General features: G+C 30.1%; 1 protein-coding gene across 1 annotated transcript; it reads left to right on the top strand.

The window, feature by feature from the left end:
- The first annotated feature begins 1,524 nt into the window (after window positions 1-1,524).
- LOC101262624 (protein STRICTOSIDINE SYNTHASE-LIKE 3) lies at window positions 1,525-4,786 on the top strand. Its single transcript, XM_004241309.4, has 4 exons — window positions 1,525-2,145; window positions 3,250-3,525; window positions 3,983-4,150; window positions 4,277-4,786. The coding sequence occupies exons 2-4, from the start codon at window positions 3,383-3,385 to the stop codon at window positions 4,677-4,679; spliced, it is 714 nt and encodes a 237-aa protein (XP_004241357.3). The 5' UTR covers window positions 1,525-2,145; window positions 3,250-3,382; the 3' UTR covers window positions 4,680-4,786.
- Window positions 4,787-21,950: the final 17,164 nt, after the last annotated feature.

A 21,950-nucleotide genomic window follows, 5' to 3' on the forward strand; every position in this document is an offset into this window, starting at 1 on the left:
TATATCAAATTTAAAGTGAGTTACATCCCTGTTTAAAATTACTCTATAATAGAGTCACTAATTACCTATCCATCTAATTCTCTAGAATTAATGCTTTCACACTATACTCTTCACATATAGCAAATACAAATTTTATATTTATATAATATTATAAAGTTTACATAATTGCGTTTCATGACAAACATAAATATGTATAATTCGATGTACATATACAAAAAGAAAACGGTTGTTTACAAATCAATTTTATAATTTGTATATGTATAAACGAGAAAGAGAATAAGACAAGAAAATTGGGCAGAAGAATATTTGTATTGTATAATTATAAGTGTATAGGATGAAGATATATGTATTTACAAGTAACAATTTTCTCTCGTTTTATACAAACGAAAACACAATTTATACATTTCGTTTCTGTTTGTATGAGCAATAGAGGCGAGGACGGCGAGCGAGATTTGGGAGAGCGGAAAGAGGGGAACGAAAATATATGTATATATACAATTTTTCTCACTTTATACAAAAACAGATTTTATACACTTGTGTTTGTATAAAACTGAAAGAGAGCGAGCGAGAGTTGAGAGAGAGATACAATTAAATTAAAGTGTGATTATAACATTCAATTTTAATTTATTAATTTGCCATTGTATACGATTTTCCCATACTTTCAAATAACTATTTATTATCCTACTATCTAATAATTGTATATCAAATATAAAGTGAGACACATCTCTCTTTAAAATGAATCTAAAATAGAGTTATTAATTACTTACCCATTTAGTTTTCTCTAATTAGGTTTGTTTTTTCCTAACGATTTTGATGGCTGTACAAGAAGAAACGCCAGAAAGACCAGAGAAAAGGTGAACATATTCATTAAAAAGTATGATATGTTTACTTCTCATTCCCTTTTCTACTTCTGTGGATCACCTTGTTTTGTAGAGTATGCTCCTTATTAATAGGTCTCGTTGAAAACTAGAAGGTTCTTGTTTGTTACGTTCCATAAGAAATTTTTTAGATGAGTTTTATCATGTCTAGAATTGAGAAAAATAATCAAATGAAGATCATTAAAAATATATTTTTGACATAATGATAATCAAATGAAATTGAGTAAAATATAATCAATTAATTAATGTGGCATGACGGAGAAACTTAAGCCAAGTCTCGTACAGGAGAAGACTAAGGTGGCTGGCTACAACATTAAGGAAGTCAGAGATTTCACCACTGAAAATAAATATTTTTCCAAGAAAAATAAAAGAATTAAATTTGTAAAATTCTGAAATTTATGTAGTTTACCTTTTTTTATTAATTATTTAGTCACTAAAAGTTTATTTTAGATGTTTAATTATACAGTAAAATTTTGATTAATAATAACTATATGACTTCGTGTAAAATTAAAAATTATTTTTTTTCCTAATTTATATAATAGAATAATTGAAATTTTGAGAATCAATTAGACTATTTTGCTTTTTGTCTCGACATTCAAAAATTAGACTAATCTTTTTCATAATTATAATTTTTTAACAATATTTACAATTATCATGACTTATTATTTTCAAATATATAAATTTTCTTTTTTTTAATAATAATTAATAGTATTCCTCAAAACTCAAAGCGGCAGTAGCGGGAACATTTACTACTAATATTAACACTTCACTCTCAGGAAAACGAAACCCCGCACAGTATTCAAAAATCCATAAAATCATTTGGTGGCTAAATTTACTACACTAAATCATAAATCACCCTTTCAAAATTCATACCCATAACTCATCTCAAAATCTTTCACTCACAAAATTCAAATACACCAACTATTTTTTTTCCGGCAATAAGGCCGGCGGGAGTATTTGCCGGAGTATTTCTTTTGTTGGAACTGTACTGTGGGTTTGACCCTTTCAAACACAGTGCAATTTCTGAAATCAAAGACTTTAAAGCTTACAGAGTTGATCCACCAGCTTGGTCTGAAATCCCAGTTGAAAAGGATACCCAGAACTTGCTTCAGAAATCGGAAATCAAGTTTTTGAATCAGATTCAGGGCCCGGAAAGTATCGCATTTGACCCGAAAGGTCGTGGGCCTTATACAGGAATAGCTGATGGCAGAATTGTGTTGTGGGATGGAGAGAAATGGACTGATTTCGCATATACGTCTGCTAATAGGTGAGTCTGTTGTTTTTCCTCTGTTTTAAATGTGTATATCTGATTTTGACTTTCGTGGAGACTAAAATACTGTTGAATCTTGTGACGTAGTATTTTTTATGTCTATTTTATGGATGCTGTAGACATGTGTTAATTTCTGTGAAAACAGTATGATACTTTAACATGCAGATGCTATTTTATTTTGATTTTAGTATAATTGTGGGTGTTTATGATTCCATTTTTTTTTTAAATTGCCCTTTTGATTCACGTCAGCTTAGTACTTGGTTTAATGACTTCTAAAGCATGATTTCATGCCTTGTTACAATGATAATCTTTGTTGCTATGCCTTTTTGATGAAAGAAGACTGTAACGGTGAGATATGCTTGCATTTCGCTCTTAATTTGTATCGTTGCTCCTAATTATTATGATTTCCACAAGCTGCTGGAATCCAAGCCTCTACGTAATTGATATTCTATAACTAAGTCACATAAAGCGCGATCTTTGTTATTGACGCTAAACTATTTAAGCACTGGAATCAGATGGGAGTCAATCTCATTCTAAGAAACTTTCTTGCTTTGGTCAATTCAGGATAGCATGAGAGCACATAAGAAAATGATCTTAAGGTTATATAAGAGAATCTGAATTTCTATAAAATGTCTTGGTTTTCTTAGCTATCTGGCTTTGAGTTGTCAGGAAAGACGAAAGGACCATAAGTTCCTGCTCCACAGAGAGAGTTAATATTTAGTCTTTTCAATCCTAATTTGACAATAGACCTGTGTCAGGGGAATGGCTATTGTTTCCTTTATCTTATCGTTTAATCTGACTTAAGTTCTATGATCCTAGTATATTCTGAACTTGTAATTATTTAACTGGAATTGTAATTGTGATATGTTAATGATTGTCGACACTGCATGCTAATATGTAAGGCTGTTAAGCTGATCTGGTTAAATCGAATTTTAACATGTCATTACTTCTCTTGCTCTTGATGAAATTATCTTCTATAATTGTGCTGCATAGTCTTCGTATAAAGTCTCAACATGCTTTTTAAATCTTCTCTTTTATGATTTAAGTTGCAGGTCTACTTTCTCCGATTTTCTAATGCATTTTGGTGATCTGAATTTTCAGGTCTGGCCTTTGTGACCCAAAACCATCTCCCCTGAGCTATTTAGAAAATGAACACATCTGTGGTAGGCCTTTGGGATTACGGTTTGATAAAAAAACAGGTGACTTGTATATTGCAGATGCATATTTTGGGTTGATGAAAGTAGGGCCTGAAGGGGGACTAGCAGAAACATTGACTACTGAGGCTGAAGGAGTGCCTCTCGTATTCACAAATGACCTTGACGTTGATGATGAAGGAAATGTCTATTTTACAGATAGCAGCACCAAGTACCAAAGAAGGTAATTGTGACTTTACTGTTTCTTCGTTTTTATGTAGATCTCTTGATATATTTAACATGATTTGAGAATGAAGATTCCATTTCAGTTAAGTTCTGATTAATGCCAAATGGGAGACAGAGGGCTCCCTATCTTTAGCGGGGAGAAAACTGGTTTCTTTTAAAAAACAATGCATCTAGGACAGAAAAAGGAGAATTAATGCCTAAATCTGATAACATATAGTGAATAGATGATCATCGAGAAGCTTAGATTTTAACGTGGTTACATGGTTGCACCTAACTTTGCTAACATTTCTTCTGTTCAATTAATACCCAACTCTGCTAACTATAGTGAAGATGTTTATATCGGATTTGCAATTCCATATATAAGCATTTATTTCAGGTTTTAATACAACATGGTTCAAGTGTCATGCGCGTTTCTTCTTTAATTAGAATATTACTACCCACCCCATCTTGCACAGGAACTATATGCTGCTGGTTTACTCAGCAGAAGATAGTGGGAGGGTCTTGAAGTACAATTCTAATACTAAACAAACCACTGTTCTTGTTCGGAATCTCCAATTCCCAAACGGTCTGTCACTAAGCAAGGACGGTTCCTTCTTTGTATTCTGTGAAGTTGCCAAGGGAAGGTACGTTTCTCGACCTATGGATTAGCATGTTTACAGTATTAAATAGATATACAAGGATCCTGTTTCTGACTTCACCTTAAAAATTGAGGTATTAACATATAATGGAATGATGTGTTTCTCTTATAGATTACAGAAGTACTGGTTGAAAGGCGAGAAAGCGGGGACCTTTGAGGTGATGGCAGTCCTCCCAGGATATCCTGATAATGTCAGCACAAATGAGAGAGGTGAATTTTGGGTAGCAATCCACTGTCGCCGTACCATTTACAGCTATATAAATTCCATATACCCACAACTTCGTCTATTCTTGCTGAAGCTTCCTATCCCTGTAAAGCTCCGCGCCCTCTTGCACCTCGGAGGCAAGCTACCCGCTATTGTTGTGAAGTATAACCCTGAAGGTAAGTTGTTACGAATATTGGAAGACGAAGAAGGGAAAGTAGTTCGAGCTGTAAGTGATGTTGAGGAGAAAGATGGGAAGCTATGGATGGGAAGTGTGTTGATGCCTTTCATTGCTGTTTACCAACTACAATGAGTTAAAACACTTGATTTTTCAACAAACTATCTACTTAGTTCCTTATGGTTGTTTGTAGCATCTAATTTATCAGAATAATTCAATAAAACACTCTTTTTAGTTCCCTATTGTTTTGAAGTCTAAAATGTTTCTTCATTTTTTTCTAAAACTCTTGTAAAATGTATTTTAAATATGTTTTCATACAGAAATTCTACAAGTGAATATTCGCGACAAAAATGGACCTTAAGGTAATTTGGTTGTAAAGTTTGGAAATCAAAGGCCTGAGCCCATTTAATGGTTTGTTTGGTCAAGTTTTTGAATAGCTAAAAGTTTTTTTGAAAATAAAAAAAGAAATGTTTTTATAGAGTCAAAAACTCAAAATATTTGATCAAGCATTTAGGGAAAAAAGTGTTTTTGACTTGTATAGAAATACTTTTTTTTCAAACACAAATTGTTATTTTAATATTTTGATAAAATGATATTCAAATTGATTAGTCGAACACAAATTAAATTAGTGCACACTTTTTTTTGATTTTGTTGATGACTACTTGACAAGTAAGAATAAGCATAATCAGAATGTTCTGTTTGTGATTCCTAGAAGGTGTCACTATTTCTCAAAAATGGAAGTTGCAATTTTCCTTTTAAAATAGATTTACATAGCCTAGTCTAATCGATTGAAGTAACCATTACATATAAAATTCTTTTACTTTTCAGGTGAGCATGCATATTACTGTAGTAGTTTGACTTTTGAGAAAGATATATTTGGTACTTTTTTTCGGAAAATAAGTGATTTTCTTATATAGATTTGAATATGTTGGTTAAAAAGAAAAAGTTTGTCCTAAGAATATTTACGTATAATCTATGACATTGAGTCTGACCCCAACTCTTGATCTGAAAAGCTTAGACTCTATGTTACAATTCGAGAACCGATTTTGACTTCGATCCAAAACCCATAATCCGACCTAGACATGAGTCTTGACTTCTGATTTCAATGCAAGATTCGACTCAAAACTCAACTTTTAATCTTGGCTCTCGATTACGATATCAATTTAAAATTTGATCCTAACCTAAGAATGAAAGTCGAATGGTGTGAAATTGGAAGAAAGATTTAAAAAATATTTTCCTTACTTTAGGAATCAATTTTTTTAAAAAAATTAAATATTTTTTAAAACATTTAATTCCACTTAACAATGAAAAAATTGTAAACATTTCCTTCATACCAAACACAATCTAATAATTGTGTAAAGAGCCGTTAATTAGTATTTTTCAAAAGAAAGTAAAGATCCTCCACTATACACGAAGCTAAAAGTGAAATTCTTTCTCTTTAATAATGAATAGCTAATGATAATATCAGATATTCATTACTCTCTCACTAATCACTATTCATTACATATTGACTAAATAAACTTGTAATTCAATTTAATACTTTTTTCATCCATAATAATCTCTTTCAATATTTATTAAATTAATAATGATATAAATAAAAATTAATAACTAATTGTATATTAATTTTCTAGAATTGCAATTATTTTGAATAAATTATTTTAGGAAAATTTATGCTCAAACATTTAGCCTATATTAGGTTCCATAGCTATAGTTTAAGAAAATTGTAATTCGTGGCTATGGTTTTCCTGGTTCTTGTAATTCGTCTGTCTTGTATAAATTCAGAATTTGTATAATTTGATTCTTAATCGTATAAATTTAAAATTTTAAATATGTTTACCCTAACTATTTGTGTGCGATTTATGAAAAATTCATAATGAATTACTCTGTATGTATAATGGCAAGTGAAATATACAAACGAAAATCGGAACAATTCATAAATATATAGATACAAAATTTGTATATATATACTTACCCGATTTATATATTTACAAGTGAAATATACAAATTGACAATCTCCAGAGTAAGCAGAACTACAGCTATGAAGTGCAATTATCAAAATTATAATTATAAAGTCTTTATGTTTACTATTTTTAAATATTTCTCCTTTTAATAAGCACGATAACTAAAATGAACCGAACGATAGAAATAATATGTCCTAACATAACTGTGTAACAGTCTTCCTTACATGAACTAAAAGGGTCCTACCCAGCCTACTTCAATTGCAGTACTAAGTTAGATTTAGCTCCTTTTAATTAATTGTTCACATCAAATAATTGTTTTCTAGTGTTTCATTTGAGTACACATAATCACTTGGAACATGAAAAATGTTTTTCTTCTTCTCTAATAATATAAATATAAATATAAAAATATAATAAATATTTCTTATGATAATGTCTAAGCTTTAGTTGGAGCAAGTAATAAGTACAATTAAATGTTAAGATAATTATGTAGAAAATGACTGATGCTCTTAAGTGTGTTGAAGTTAGTTTCTTCCTTTTGATGTGAAATGTTATTTTTCTCCCCTAACACTAAAATTAATAATTTACTTTTTTTTTTTAACAATTATTTTTTTGAAAAATGACTTTTATTGTATTACCAAACAAAACAAAGAAAGGAGAGATGATATTTTTTGATTCGATTATATATTTGATACAAATTCAAATTAGTTGAAACGTATATTAAATTAGTGGGTATCTAAGTATATACTACATCATATATATGAGATGCAAAAGTGATTGCAATAATGATTTTTTATCGATTAGTATTTAATTTTGTGTGTGCAAAAGAATTTGATTGATTTTCACCAGTAGAAGAATGATGCATTCATATTACCAAATGCACAAACACTAAAGTCTTCTTTCTTATCTATGTTTTTGAACACTGACTTTTCATACCCATTACTAACTTACAAACAATTGAAAATTATATAATCATTGAGCTTTGTCACCTTATATATGGTAAATAAAATTGACACCTTCTTTTCTTTAATTTCTATTTTTTATTTTATTCTCTCGGTGCTAGGGATGACAATGATGCAAGGCGGCTAGGTGAATTTAGATATACGCAATGCAGAGGGAGCGGGGCGGGTGAATAAAAAATATACTTTTTTTAAAAAAATTGTTTGTCATTTTTTGATTAGCCTGTGTCAATTTTTTTTTTAAAAAAAAGTAAAGAAGAGTTTTGAATCTTATGATTTTAGATTAAAAATATGTTAAATGTATCAATAATAATCTTTATTGAAATCCGGAACCTAAAAGGTAAAAAATATTACTAAAAATTTAAAAACAACATATAAAATTTTATATTAACCAAAATGGCAAAATCGCTGGAACAACGCTCTCTTGGCAGAGTTTTAGGCGGCAAGAGACTTTAAGGCTTGTTGGAGCTTCTGAACATAATGAATCGAAGCCGAAGACGGAACAACAACGATTTCCTCCGCCCGAAAAAGCAAAATCGCTCCTACTGCAACGATTTTGCAAAATGTGATTCTTTGAAAAAAAATTCAAGAAAATCGCTGCTCAGCAATTTTCATTTTAAATTGTTTTTTAAAAAAAGAAAATCGCTGCCAAATTTTTTGTGATTTTCTTGATTTTTTTTTAAAAGTATGAAAATTGCTGCTTAATTTTCTCGAATTTTTTTTTTAAAAAAATGAAACAGCAATTTTCTTGATTTTTTTTAAAAAAAATTATATTTTCTGGCGAAGGAAATCGCTGTTGTCCAGCAATTTTTCCGTTTTAATTAATATGAAATTTTATATACCATTTTAGATTTTTTGTTAATATTATACTATATGAAAAAAAGGAAAGATATAAACAAATTAAAATGGAGAGTAATTTATTATTTGGTAACTTGGGTTTTAAATTTTACAAATTTGGAAGTGAATATTGAATTTTGTTGTTGTTTTACATGACGTATGTATTTTTGTATTTCATTATTTTATTGTATTTTATATCCATAGATTTGGAATCGTATTTCATATATTTAATTCATTTTGTATTATGTTTTTTTATAGTTATGTCAATGTACCACAATTAATATTTATTTTTGTATTTCATAGTTTTATTGTTTTTTGTATTCATAAATCCCAAAAAAGGAAAAATTAGTAAACTAGTCAAAATAAATAACATATTTAGTAAAAATATCCATACTTTATAAATATTAGCAATAATGTCAAAAATGTCATTATTTTTAAAAATTTATGTGTCCCAATTTTCTTCCTATTTTATCTCTCTTTTTCAATTAATTCTATATATCCTTTTTTTAAAAAAAAAATTATTCTCTCTCATATTTATCTTTTCAAATTGTTAATTCTCTCTTCCATTTAATTTTTTTTCTCTCTTATGGTTATCTTTTCTGATTTTCCTCCAACATTCAAGTTGCAAATATTTTTTTGCCATATATTTTGGTTGTTTTTTTAATCCAAAATTGAATCAACAAAAATCCCTTTGATTAAGGTATCTCTAATCTTTATCCTATTTTCAGATTTCTTTTCTAATTTTATTTTTGTTTAAATCTTAAAAAAGTTTTGTTTGTATTTTTCAATTTCCGTTATGATTTACTCTCCAATGGCTGAATCCAAGAGGCTTACTAGAGGTATTCATCTTAATCAACCAATTTCTGGTGATTTTTCATCCTTTAATTTATTTATTACTTAACAAATAGTGTATAATGTATGATAAATGAGGAAAGAAAGAGGGTAAGAACATTTACAAGACTCATTGGTGTGCAAAACCTTCCTCAAATTCAGAACGCAAATATAAAATCTTTGTCTACTCGTGAGGATCTTGAAAAAGACGGCGAAGATCGCGAACAATTTTCTATTAGTTTGTTTTGTATTTATAGTTCTTTTTTAGAATTTGGTATGCTTTCTTAATTTGTATTCAAATTACTATGTATACTATCAATATTTGTATTTATTAAAAATTTCATGTTGTATGGTTTATGAATCTTGTATTTGTCCCTAATTTGTATTCATCGAAATGTATGTCAACTAGTTATGTATTTTATTTATAAGAAGAACAACTTTCTATTAGTTTATTTGTATTCGAATACAAATACAAATAATAGACATATTAGAATGAATACGACTTAGAAAAGGAAACAAGATTTTGAAAAGAAAAATAAATACACAGTGAAAAAATATATACGAATACAAATGTATTTCTTAAATAGCTACATTTTATTTGACATACATATTGGAATGAATACAAACTAATAAAGGTATGTCAACTGAATTTGATATTTTTTTCTAATTTGTATTTATTCTAAATGTATTTCAACTAGTTATGCATTTTATTTAAGAATGAGTACACCAAATATTCAATTATTTCTTTTCAATTTTATATTTCATTCACTTTTTCATCATACTAATTTTTTGTATTTTATATATTATTATACAAAATTCTAAATAAAAACTAGAATAAATAGAAATACAAATAAAATACATATTGAAATGAATATTTTTGAAGAAAAAAATAACTATATAGGGAAAAAATATATAAAAATACAAATATATTTCTTAAATGACTATATAGATAAATTCGGCATACTTATTGGAATGAATACAAACTAATAAAAAACTATAATAAATATAAGAATATATTGTGGAATGAATATAATTTTAAAAAGGTAAAAATTCTGGAGAAAAAAAAAACAAAATTTAAATTTTATTTGAAAATATAACTGATGAGAACATTAAGGATGCTTGCCTTTTTTTGAAATATTTCCCCCCCTTAATTTTCTCCTTTTTGTTATTAAATAATTATATTCTTTAAATAAAAATAAATAATAAAAACATACATAACAAACTAAAATGACATTTTTACTAAATATTGAAGTTGTTGCTAATGAGTCCTCTTAAATGCTAAAATATTGACATTTTGAAAAATTTCCCCCAAAAAAAGGAAAAAATGGGCCGGGTCGGGCCGGATGGACACGGTGTGGGTTTAAGCTGGTATGGCATGGTGAGCCGGGTTGAAATTTTATGGGTTGCGAGAGATCTAAAACGATAAATCACATTAACGTACAACGATGCCGCACTTGCCATCCCAGGCTGGAGATTTATTTTTGAGAACGATTTGTCTAAAGCAATTTCTGAGTATTTTGCGCTTTGCTTGTTTATTAATTTGTAGTTAATTAAGACTAAACCTTGATGACTTGGTTCCATCAAAGTCAAAAAAAAAAAGAAGATGAAAATTAAGAAAGTTAATCTTCTTGTTAATTCTTGGGAAGTGTCACCATCGTAATTTCTTAATTTAGAAACGAGTTAAAAGTAGGAAAACTCAAATTGATCAAAGTTCAATTTTCTAATGATTTAAGAAGTCGCACTTATTAATTAGGTCTTCGTAATCAAGTTTAAAAGGACTCAAAATGTGAGAGCATTTCAATAATATTATAGGTGGCTGTTTCTCTAAATTATTGAGTTATTATTCGTTCGTGGACAATTTAGAATCAAACATGCAATTAAAACAAATAGACTTTAAAACATGTGATTTGAAATCATGATTTTAAAATAAATTATTTAAAATGGATCATGATTTTTAATCCCCAGATTCTAAAAAAAAAATGATAATCCAAAATTTCAATTTTTTATTTTTATTTTAGAAAAAAAGACCACCTCGACCTTTGAATACAAGTTAATCACTATTCTACAAGTAGAGGAACTTACAAATGTCAATAATTTGTTTAACTAATCAAAACGAGTAGTACTTATCTCAAAGTTCAGTTAGATGAGAACCTTTTTCTCCAAACTATGTGTTGGGATTTAAGAAACAATAATTTCTTTTTTTAAAAAAAATTAAGTTATCATTTGATGTTTAATATTTACGTTAAAGCTTTAAAACCTTGACTAACTTAAAATTGTGCTGCTAAAACACATTAAAAGCAAGAACTTTCTATTCGATATTTTGCGGTACTAAAGATTTGAACCCAATTTATTCATACTTATCATTCATTACCCTTTCCCTTCGATCCAAAAACTTTATCTATTTCTATATATTATAAATTTTATTTGAGAAGAAAAAAACGGCTTCTCAAATTGATCAATCGACAAGAGAAAATAAATTATACTAGTTGATTATATGTATCAAGATTTTTTTTTCTCCAAGTAATGTCCAGTACTTTTATTGGCATACGATTAAATTCATATTTGTGCATTACAAATTTATTTTTGAAAACGGTGTTTCTAACATATATTTTTTTAATTATTATTATTATTATTATAAAGTGTTCAATCTTGAGCCTCTGATAATTAAGTAGAAAATGATCTCAATCGTTCCACCATAAATGATGTCGATTCGTACGAAGATATACACTAGGGTTAGTTGCATTTTGGGGTTAAGGTAGAATATAAATGAGTACCAAAACACTTGTAAAAGTGGTCCAAAAATTGCTGGACACTTTGTAAGAAACCCACTAGTTCACTGTATCTGAATAATATATGGTCCCTTTTTAATTCATATGTTTGCTATCGTAGGAACAACTATGAGAATGTTGCGGGAGATCGATTAGATTGAACAAAATATTATTTGTAAATTTTCATTTTTTTTCTTTTTATACTCAATCTGTTCAAGTTCGAACGAATTCACTTAATCTATATTGATCTATATAATTGAGACTTATCTTAAGGCTAAGTTGATTTGTGCTAAATATGCATTATAACTGCCCCATTTAATTTTGTCAAAATATTTTAGTTTTAATAATGTTATATATAGTTATAATAATTCAAAAAATTAATATGTAATTAAATAAATTACAAGAAAATAAAGAAACTATAGTTTGGTATGAATTGAGTGTTGACTTATGACCCATTATTTAGCCCATGATTCAATTCATATAAACTTAATAAGCAGGCTAATAGCATATTGTTTATCTACGTCACTTCAATTTATTTCAATTTGTCTATTTGATATCATAAACCTTTTAATTTAATTTTTATATACATAAATCCTAAAAGAAATATTCAAAAATTATATTTAGATTACTGAAATATAGTTTTCACATAAAATCCAAATATTTATTGGTAATTTAATTTTCAAAGTAAGCTATATATAGATCTGTTTCACTTGATACGCTTTATAATTACTTATTCAAACACTTATGATTTATATTAATAATATAGAAGAAAAATAAAACTAAATCACAACTAAAGTGAAACCGAACAATTTTCTAATTAATAAACATTGTAATTAAATAACGTGCAACATACGTGTGTGCTGTCAAATCAAAATAAAAATAAATAAATAAAACTTTGCTGTTTGCATGTATACTGTCACGTTCATATGTTTTGTACGATTTTGCAACCCTTAAAAAGTTTTAATTAAAATACTAAATTATTTTTTCGTTGGAGATAAATAAATCCGTATTTTCTTTTTTAGTTCCTACTCTTGAAAAAGAAAAAAATCAAAGAAAAATCATTAAACTCAAAGTCAATCCCTTAATGCCATCTTTTTATTATTATTATTTTCATGTTTCACTTAATTTCCTTTCTATATTTTGGATTATTGCCTTCTGTTTCTTTATCTTTCTACGTACAAATTATATTAAATCTACATATAATATGCATTATAAAAATATCCCTCGATTTCAATTTATTTTTCTTATTTTGATTGGATGTGAACCTTTAAAAAATAACATAGAAAGTAAATCTCGTAGACTTGAACTAAAACATATACTCTCTTTGTTTCTAATTACTTGTTCACTTTTATTTTCTTAATTGTCCCTAATAACTTGTCTACTTTGACAAATTAAGAAATGACAACTTTTTTTTTTACCTATTATACTCTCAATTAATTAGTTTGAAATATGTAAAACTTCTTGATACTCTTATATTTTTAATTCATTCACTTCATAATTAATAGGGGAAAATGGTAAAATCAATATATCAATTATTATTTTCTTAATAGATGTGTCGATTCAAAAGTGAACACGTATTTAGGGATGAAATATAATGTATCAAAAGTTTTATTGAATCTTGTGATCTAAAATTCAGGTAATTAAATAGGGAAAATTGTATATAATAGCAAACTAATAATCTAAAATAAATGGAGTAGCTAGGGTTTGATTTAATTGTGCTCCACAGCAAACGTTAGTCAAAGTTTGCCAGACGACTCTCTCCCAAAAATCTCGCTCGCCACTCTCCTTCTGTTCGCCTCTCTCGCTTTATACACAGAAGTGTATAAATTCTATTTCTATTTTGTATAAAGCGAGAGAAAATTGTATATACACATGCAAAAACATATATCTTCGTGTTATACACTTAATTATACAATTTATAAACATTTTACTTCAATTCAATTGTAGATAAATGCAAATTTTATACAAATATCACAGAGAAAAAGGCCAATGAATTATACAATTGCGAATTATACAAATTGCAGTGAAATACAATTTTCTCTAGCTTTATACAACAGAAGTGTATATATTGTGTTTCTATTTTTGTATAAAGCGAGAGAAAAGCATATATCTTGTTGCTATACACTTATAATTATGCAATATACATGCATTTTAATTCGATTCAATTGTATGCAAAACAAATTTTATAAAAATATTACAGCGAAATAGGCAGCGAATTATACAATTGTGTATTATACAATTGCAGTAATATAAGAAAGCGAATTATACAATTGCAGTGAAATTATAAAATTTAGGCCAGCGAATTATACAATTGCATCAATATAAGAAAGCGAATTATACAATTGCAACGAAATTATACAATTTAGGCCAGCGAATTATACAATTGTATATGTATAGCAAATTATACAGTTTTATATTTGTTATGGAGCGCAATTATGCAAACTTTGCTATAGCATACAAATATGAATTTTTTGTTTGATATATGTGAAAGTTGCCCAATTAAATATAATTAGACATAAAGAGCTTATATATATATATATATATATATATATATATATATATATAATTTTAAAATGATAAGTATTTTTTTTGGGGTTATTGTTGTTAAACTACCCTTATACTTATAGAGTTGGTAGACGTTGTATATATAAACAAAAGTAGAGGGGGGCTTGGCTAACCTCCATGAAGTACAAATAGTAGGCTGTTAACTATTTAACCAACAAAAAGATCAGTAGGATCTTATTGTATCTCACGTATTCGACAAAAATAATCGATATATATATATATAATGAACTTGATGAAATAATTGAGATATACATAAAATTTGCTTACTGAGATAATTGAAATATACATAATTTGTTTCATATATGTTCGTTATAAGAAAATGCATAATTACATCTATCATTGGTACGATGACATTTTTACTAACATACTTATTTATATTTTGAAATATTACTTTGGATTTTTTTTAAAATAATTATTTCTCCATTTGATTGATCTATTCTTTATTGTTAAGATGTCCTATATCGATAGATGGATGAGAAATTTAGTTTATTAATATGGACTTGGACAAATCTTTTCTCACGGCTAGCTTCTGGGGTTGAGTTAAGTTCAGGTGTCATATCTTAACATGGTATCAGATCCAGACTCATCTCAATTTGTTATACACCGATGATGGCTCCCATTTAGAAGTGTTCAAGCTCCAATTGAGGTTTGAGCCTTCCGGAGAATGTTGAGGTGTCCCACATCGATACACTACAACAAAAATGATCATTAGAGACATTTAATTCTTAATTGCCACTAAATATATATTTTTAGCGGCAATTGTCACTCTTTGTATATGTCCCTATAATCTTTAGCGACATTGGTTATTATGACACTTAACTAATGCCGGTAAAGACTTTAGCACTCTTTATTAGTGTCAAATATTTAGTGTCGCTAAAAGTTGTTTTTGTTATAGTGATAGAGGTGGAGAATTTGATCTCCTTATATGGACTTAGACAAACCTTCCCTCATGAGCTAACTTCTGAGATTAAATTAGACCCAAGTGTCATATCTTCACATTTCTTTCCTCATACCATTTGATTCTATAATTGTTATTTATTTTTTTTAAAAAAAGGGAAAAGGGTCAAATATGCCCCTAAACTATTTGAAAAGGTTTAGATATACCCTCCGTTTAAAGTTTGGTTCATTTATACCCTCGCTGTCCAACTTTTGGTCTACATATGCCCTTTTGGACGTTAGTTGGCCAACTCGAAATATCCAACTCATTTTACTTTTATTTAAATACCAAATGGATATTCCACGTCATTTTTATGTATCATCCCTTGACATTTATATTCAAGGGAAAAGGGTCAAATATGCCCCTAAACTATTCGAAAGGTCTAGATATACCTCCGTTTAAAGTTTGGTCCATTTATACCCTCACGTCCAACTTTTGGTCTACATATGCCCTTATGGGTGTTAGTTGGTCAACTCAAAATATCCAACTCAATTTACTTTTCTTTAAATGCCAAATGGGATTTCACATCATTTATATATATTATTACTTGACATTTATATTAAAAGAGAAAGGGGTCACTTATGCCCTAACTATCCGACCCAATTTTAAAACACATATACGACCGTCTTTTAAATGGTTCAATTATGCCCCTAATCCGACTCATATATGTGTGAATTATTTTGTTATTTACATCATCATCGCCTGCTGCAGCTTGCAGTTGTGTCTGTAACGTTGTTGCGGTGAATTCCTTTGCTCTAGCCCTTACCTGCCAGATTTGCGCCTCCAGCTCTGCGTTGCGCCTAAACGCTTTTCAAACCTCGACTTCCTTTTCCTTTAGTTGTCGTGCCATTGATTCCTCGGCAGTTTCAATCAGAGCACGATAGTGTTCGCCATTTAAATGGTTCAATTATGCCCTAAATCCGACCCATATAGGGTATTTAAAAAAAAGGGTCAGGTTGTATAGATTACATAAAAGACGAGTCATATATGTGTTTTAAAATTAGGTCGGATAGTTAGGGGCATAAAAGGCCCCTTTCTCTTTTAATATAAATGTCAAGTAATAATATATAAAAATGATGTGGAAAATCCATTTGACATTTAAAGAAAAGTAAAATGAGTTGGATATCTCGAATTGACCAACTAACATCCATAAGGGCATATGTAGACCAAAAGTTTGGACGCGAGGGTATAAATTAACCAAACTTTAAACGAGGGTATATCTAGACCTTTTGAATAGTTTAGGGGCATATTTGACCCTTTTCCCTTGAATATAAATGTCAAGTGATAATAATAAAAATGACGTGGAAAATCCATTTGGCATTTAAATAAAAATAAAATGAGTTGGATATTCCGAGTTGGCCAACTAACGCTCAAAAGGGCATATGTAGATCAAAAGTTGGACGGCGAGGGTATAAATGGACCAATCTTTAAACGAAGGGTATATCTAATCCTTTTCAAATAGTTTAGGGGCATATTTGACCATTCTCCCTAAAAAAAAATACAATACAACATTTTGATACCTTTAACCATACATTAATTTAATTATATATATACACATCAACTTGTCAAGTTGCTCCCATGAAATGAACCTCACAACAAAATGACATCAGCTTGATCCGAAATTGTGGATAGCACTGTGGCAATTATAAGGCCACCACCATCACTCTCTTTCTTGAAGTTAATTGGGAGGTGTATGGACTTCACGAACCCGTTTAACCACAAGAAATATTTCTTTTTTTTTAATTGATTTATTCGAAAGATTAATATATTTGATTGTGTTATAAGTTCAATTTGAAGTTATAGTTCAAATTTTTTGATAAGTATATATTAAAGCATAGACGTTATTTAAAATATACTTTGTAACGAGTATAATCAAACTCGATTGTAACTCAAAATTCAATACATTTGTGACTTTTGTAGGAATATATCACACTATCTCCTGATATACTTTAACATACAAAGTATATTTCAATAAGTAAAAATTATGATTTTAAATTATCATTTAAATTTGCGGTTGGATATATTGTGTTTTCAAATTTCAAATTCTCAAAAATAAAATTAAAGAAAATGAGGGACTCTCGATTTTCTTTTAACGTACAATTTGACTCATATCTAAAATTTGCATTAGAAAGAAAAAGCATGCTCAACATGAAAAACTTGTTGGTATCAAATGAAAGTATTATGTTAAAAAATAACTAGTTATTATTGTTGGGAAAGACAAGGCACTAACAAAGAATGTCTGACAGGATAACAGCGGAAGAATACCCAAGTCTATACTTTCCCTTTTCGATTTGAACCAAGAGAAAAACAAACAACCACAAACAATATGATAGTAAGGCAGCAAGTAATTCAACCAAACAAATATAACAAGACAATAATAAACCAATCACACAAGACACCAAGATTTACGTGGAAAACCCTTCGATGTGAAGAGTAAAAAACTACGGGACCAAAAGCTCCACTATAATCACCAAGAGTTACAATATTGTTCTCCAAAATTGCCCACAAAACAAAGTGCCAAACAACGAGCAACAACAAAATAAGATTGCACCAAATCTAGAGAATTAAAGGAGCAAAATCACCAATTTCGCAGCTACTGTTCACGACAGCAAAACTGAAGCTGCAGACCATCAAATCCAACTCTGTCAGTTCCTAATCAAAGATTGAGATGAAGATAATATGCTGTCCAAAAATCAGCTCAATCGGACAAGAAACAAAGCGGGAATCGCAATTTGAAGTTGGTTGTTATGGCTAGATTTTTGACTCCGAATTTCTCTCTTTTTTCTCTCTTTTGGCTGCTGAAAAACTCTCTCTGTATATCTGAAAATAAGACCCTAAATAGGTTTATATTTGCCTCATAAGAATGGGCTTATGGACAAAAATGGGTTGGTCCAAATTGGGCTTTTATTTATCCACATAGGAAGGGAAAAAAGACCCATAACCCAACAATTCTCCCCCTCACGACAATGTGGAGGAGACCGCCATCCCGGCAACCATGCAACAATCTTCAAACTTCCCTCTTGGCAAAGTTTTAGTCATCATATCGGAACCATTGTCATTTGTATGAATCTTTTCAAGCTCAAGCAACTTAGAATCCAACACATCTCGAATCCAATGGTATCTCACATCAATGTGTTTAGACCGACCATGGAACGTAGAATTCTTGCCAAGATGTATAGCACTTTGACTGTCACAATAAAGCACATACCTCTCTTGAGCACAACCAAGTTCCCCCAAGAATCTCTTCATCCAAAGCAATTCTTTACAAGCTTCAACGACAGCAATAAGCTCAGCTTCTGTAGTAGATAGAGCAACACATTTTTGCAACCTAGATTGCCAAGACACAGCTCCCCCTGCAAAAGTAACCAAGTACCCTGAAGTAGACTTGCGAGTATCAACATCACCAGCCATGTCTGAATCAGTATAACCACAAAGAATAGGCTTCCCTGTACCAAAACACAAATTCAGACTAGAAGTGCCACAAAGATATCTCATAACCCACTTCACAGCATTCCAATGTTCTCTTCCCGGATTAGAAAGAAAACGACTAACAACTCTAACAACGTGAGCAATATCCGGTCTTGTACAAACCATCGCATACATCAAACTACCAACAGCTGAAGCATAAGGAACTTTCTTCATATCTTCCTTCTCATCATCACTAGAAGGACACTGTTTCGTGCTCAATTTGGAGTGCATAACTAAAGGTGTACTCACAACCTTAGCTTTGTCCATGCTGAATCTGCGAAGTACTTTCTGAATATACTTCTCTTGTGATAATACCAATTTCTTGGCCTTTCTATCACGGACAATCTGCATGCCAAGAATCTGCCTTGCTGGTCCTAAGTCTTTCATAGCAAAAGACTTACTCAACTCTTGCTTCAACTTCTGAATCCTGCAAGTATTATGACCAACAACAAGCATGTCATCAACATAAAGCAACACAATAATAAAGTCATCATCAGAGAACTTTTGCACAAAAACACAATGGTCTGAAGAAGTCTTCTTGAAGCCCTGCTGACTCATAAAAGAACCAAACTTCCTGTACCACTGCCTGGGAGCTTGTTTCAAACCATACAAGCTCTTCTTCAATTTGCAAACATAATTCTCTTTACTCTTGACTTCAAAACCTTCCGGTTGCTCCATATAAATTTCTTCATCTAAGTCACTATGGAGGAAAGTAGTTTTAACATCCATTTGTTCAACCTCTAAATCTAGACTTGCAGCCAAGCCTAGAACCACACGAATGGATGACATCTTCACAACTGGAGAGAATATCTCATCAAAATCAACTCTTTTTTTCTGATTAAATCCCTTGACAACTAATCTAGCTTTGTACCGTGGAACTGGATTACCATCTTCATGTTTCACCCGAAAAATCCACCTGTTTTTCAAAGCTTTTCTGTCTTTAGGTAACTTAACCAAATCAAAGGTATGATTATCATGCAAGGATTTAATCTCATCTTCCATAGCATCAAACCACCTTTCTTTTTCTTCACTTTCCATGGCCTCATCAAGACTCTCAGGTTCTCCCCCGTCAGTCAAGAGTACATACTCATTGGGAGAATAACGAGATGAAGGAGTTCTCTCTCTACTAGATCGTCTGAGAGGACTCTCTGGAGCATCTATAATTGGTTGTTGTACAACCACATCATCTTGCACTGGAGCATCAACAACATCATGCCGGTCATTCTGAACATGATCACCATCTTCATTATCAACTTGATTTTCATCATTATGAAGATTTTCTTCCGGTGCAATAGTCAAAGGAACTGGATCAACATCAACTAAGCTCTCACTAGTCTGAAAATCAGCCTTGTCAGCTTTATCAAAATCTTCAATTGTTTGGTCTTCAAAGAACACAACATCACGGCTTCTAACAAGTTTCTTCTTAACAGGATCATAGAAACGATAGCCAAATTCATCTTGACCATAACCAATGAAGATACACTGCCTAGTTTTAACATCCAACTTTGACCTTTCATCCTTAGGAACATGTACAAAGGCTTTACACCCAAAGACTCTAAGATGATCATAAGAAACATTCTTACCAGTTCAAACTCTGTCAGGGACATCACCATCTAAAGCAACAGCAGGAGATAAATTGATAACATAAGTAGCAGTATTAAGTGCTTCTGCCGAAAAGGAATCTGACAGCTTAGCATCTGAAAGCATACATCTAACCCTCTCAACTAGAGTTCTGTTCATCCTCTCTGCTAAACCATTTAACTGAGGAGTCTTTGGAGGAGTTTTCTGATGCCTAATACCCTGCTCTCTGCAATATCTATCAAAAGGACCAATATACTCACCACCATTATGTGAGTGGATGCATTTCAATGTCTTCCCTGTTTGTCTTTCAACCAAGGCCTGAAAACCCTTGAACACATCAAGTACTTGATCCTTTAACTTCAAAGGAAATACCCAGAGTTTGCAAGAATGATCATCAATAAAAGTCACAAAGTAAAGTGCACCACCATGAGATCTTACCTTAAAAGGACCACACAAATCAGAATGTACCAACTCCAGCAAATCGAGCTTTCTTGAAGGCGGATGACTCTGAAAAGAAACTCTTTTCTGTTTACCGGCTAAGCAATGAACACATTTCTTCAACTTTGCTTGTTTCACTCCAGAAAGCAAATTTTTCTTAGCCAAACTATCAATCCCCTTCTCGCTCATATGACTCAGCCTTCTATGCCATAACTCTGATGAAGTATCATTCTCCACCAAATTTACTGAGTCTCTGGACATGGAGCCCTGAAATACATACAATATTAGAATATTTTGATATTTTATTTATTATGATTTGTTCATTTAATAAAATAATATGAAAATTGATTTTTTTAAAAAATATTTTTCACAACTTAATTGTGGGATATTATAATTATGAAAAAAATAATAAAATAATTCAAATTTCTAAGATAATTTGAAATATTTTTTAATAAAAAATTAATTAAATTTCATATCACGATATTATATCGAGTCGAGCCTAAGTACTTTGAGCCAACTAAAACATTCCATAAGCATTAATATATCGCCCCCCTCGTCCGCTTCACATTCAAGCAGAGTGGTCACTTAACCAGATGCACTCCCACCCACTCATTCCTTCAATCGTACTACCTCCCCCCGCAGAGACATACCCCACCCCACCCCCAAAATTAAAGAATTTAAATTATATAATATGATTATCTAAAAAAAATTAATATCATCAAATATAATTTAATTTGTTAATAAGTGATAGCTGATTACTTATATATAGTTTTAATCAAGTTAAAATTAGTGCAATAACCATAAACATTTATTCGTAATTTACCTTCTAAATTTAATATGTTTGTTTAATTTGCACAATTTTAACGTAAAAACTACTCTCTTTTATATAGCATGTTAGTGTAAAAACCTCAAGTTAATAATAATAACAATAATAATAATAATAATAATAATAATAATAATATATATAATTTTTTAAATTAGATGTTTATAAATATTTTTCATACACATACAAAATTTAGTTAAAAGATATTCAATTCGATTAAACACGTACGTTACACGGATCC

The sequence above is a fragment of the Solanum lycopersicum genome, chromosome 6, assembly GCF_036512215.1.
Source record: "Solanum lycopersicum chromosome 6, SLM_r2.1".
Taxonomy (NCBI): domain Eukaryota; kingdom Viridiplantae; phylum Streptophyta; class Magnoliopsida; order Solanales; family Solanaceae; genus Solanum; species Solanum lycopersicum.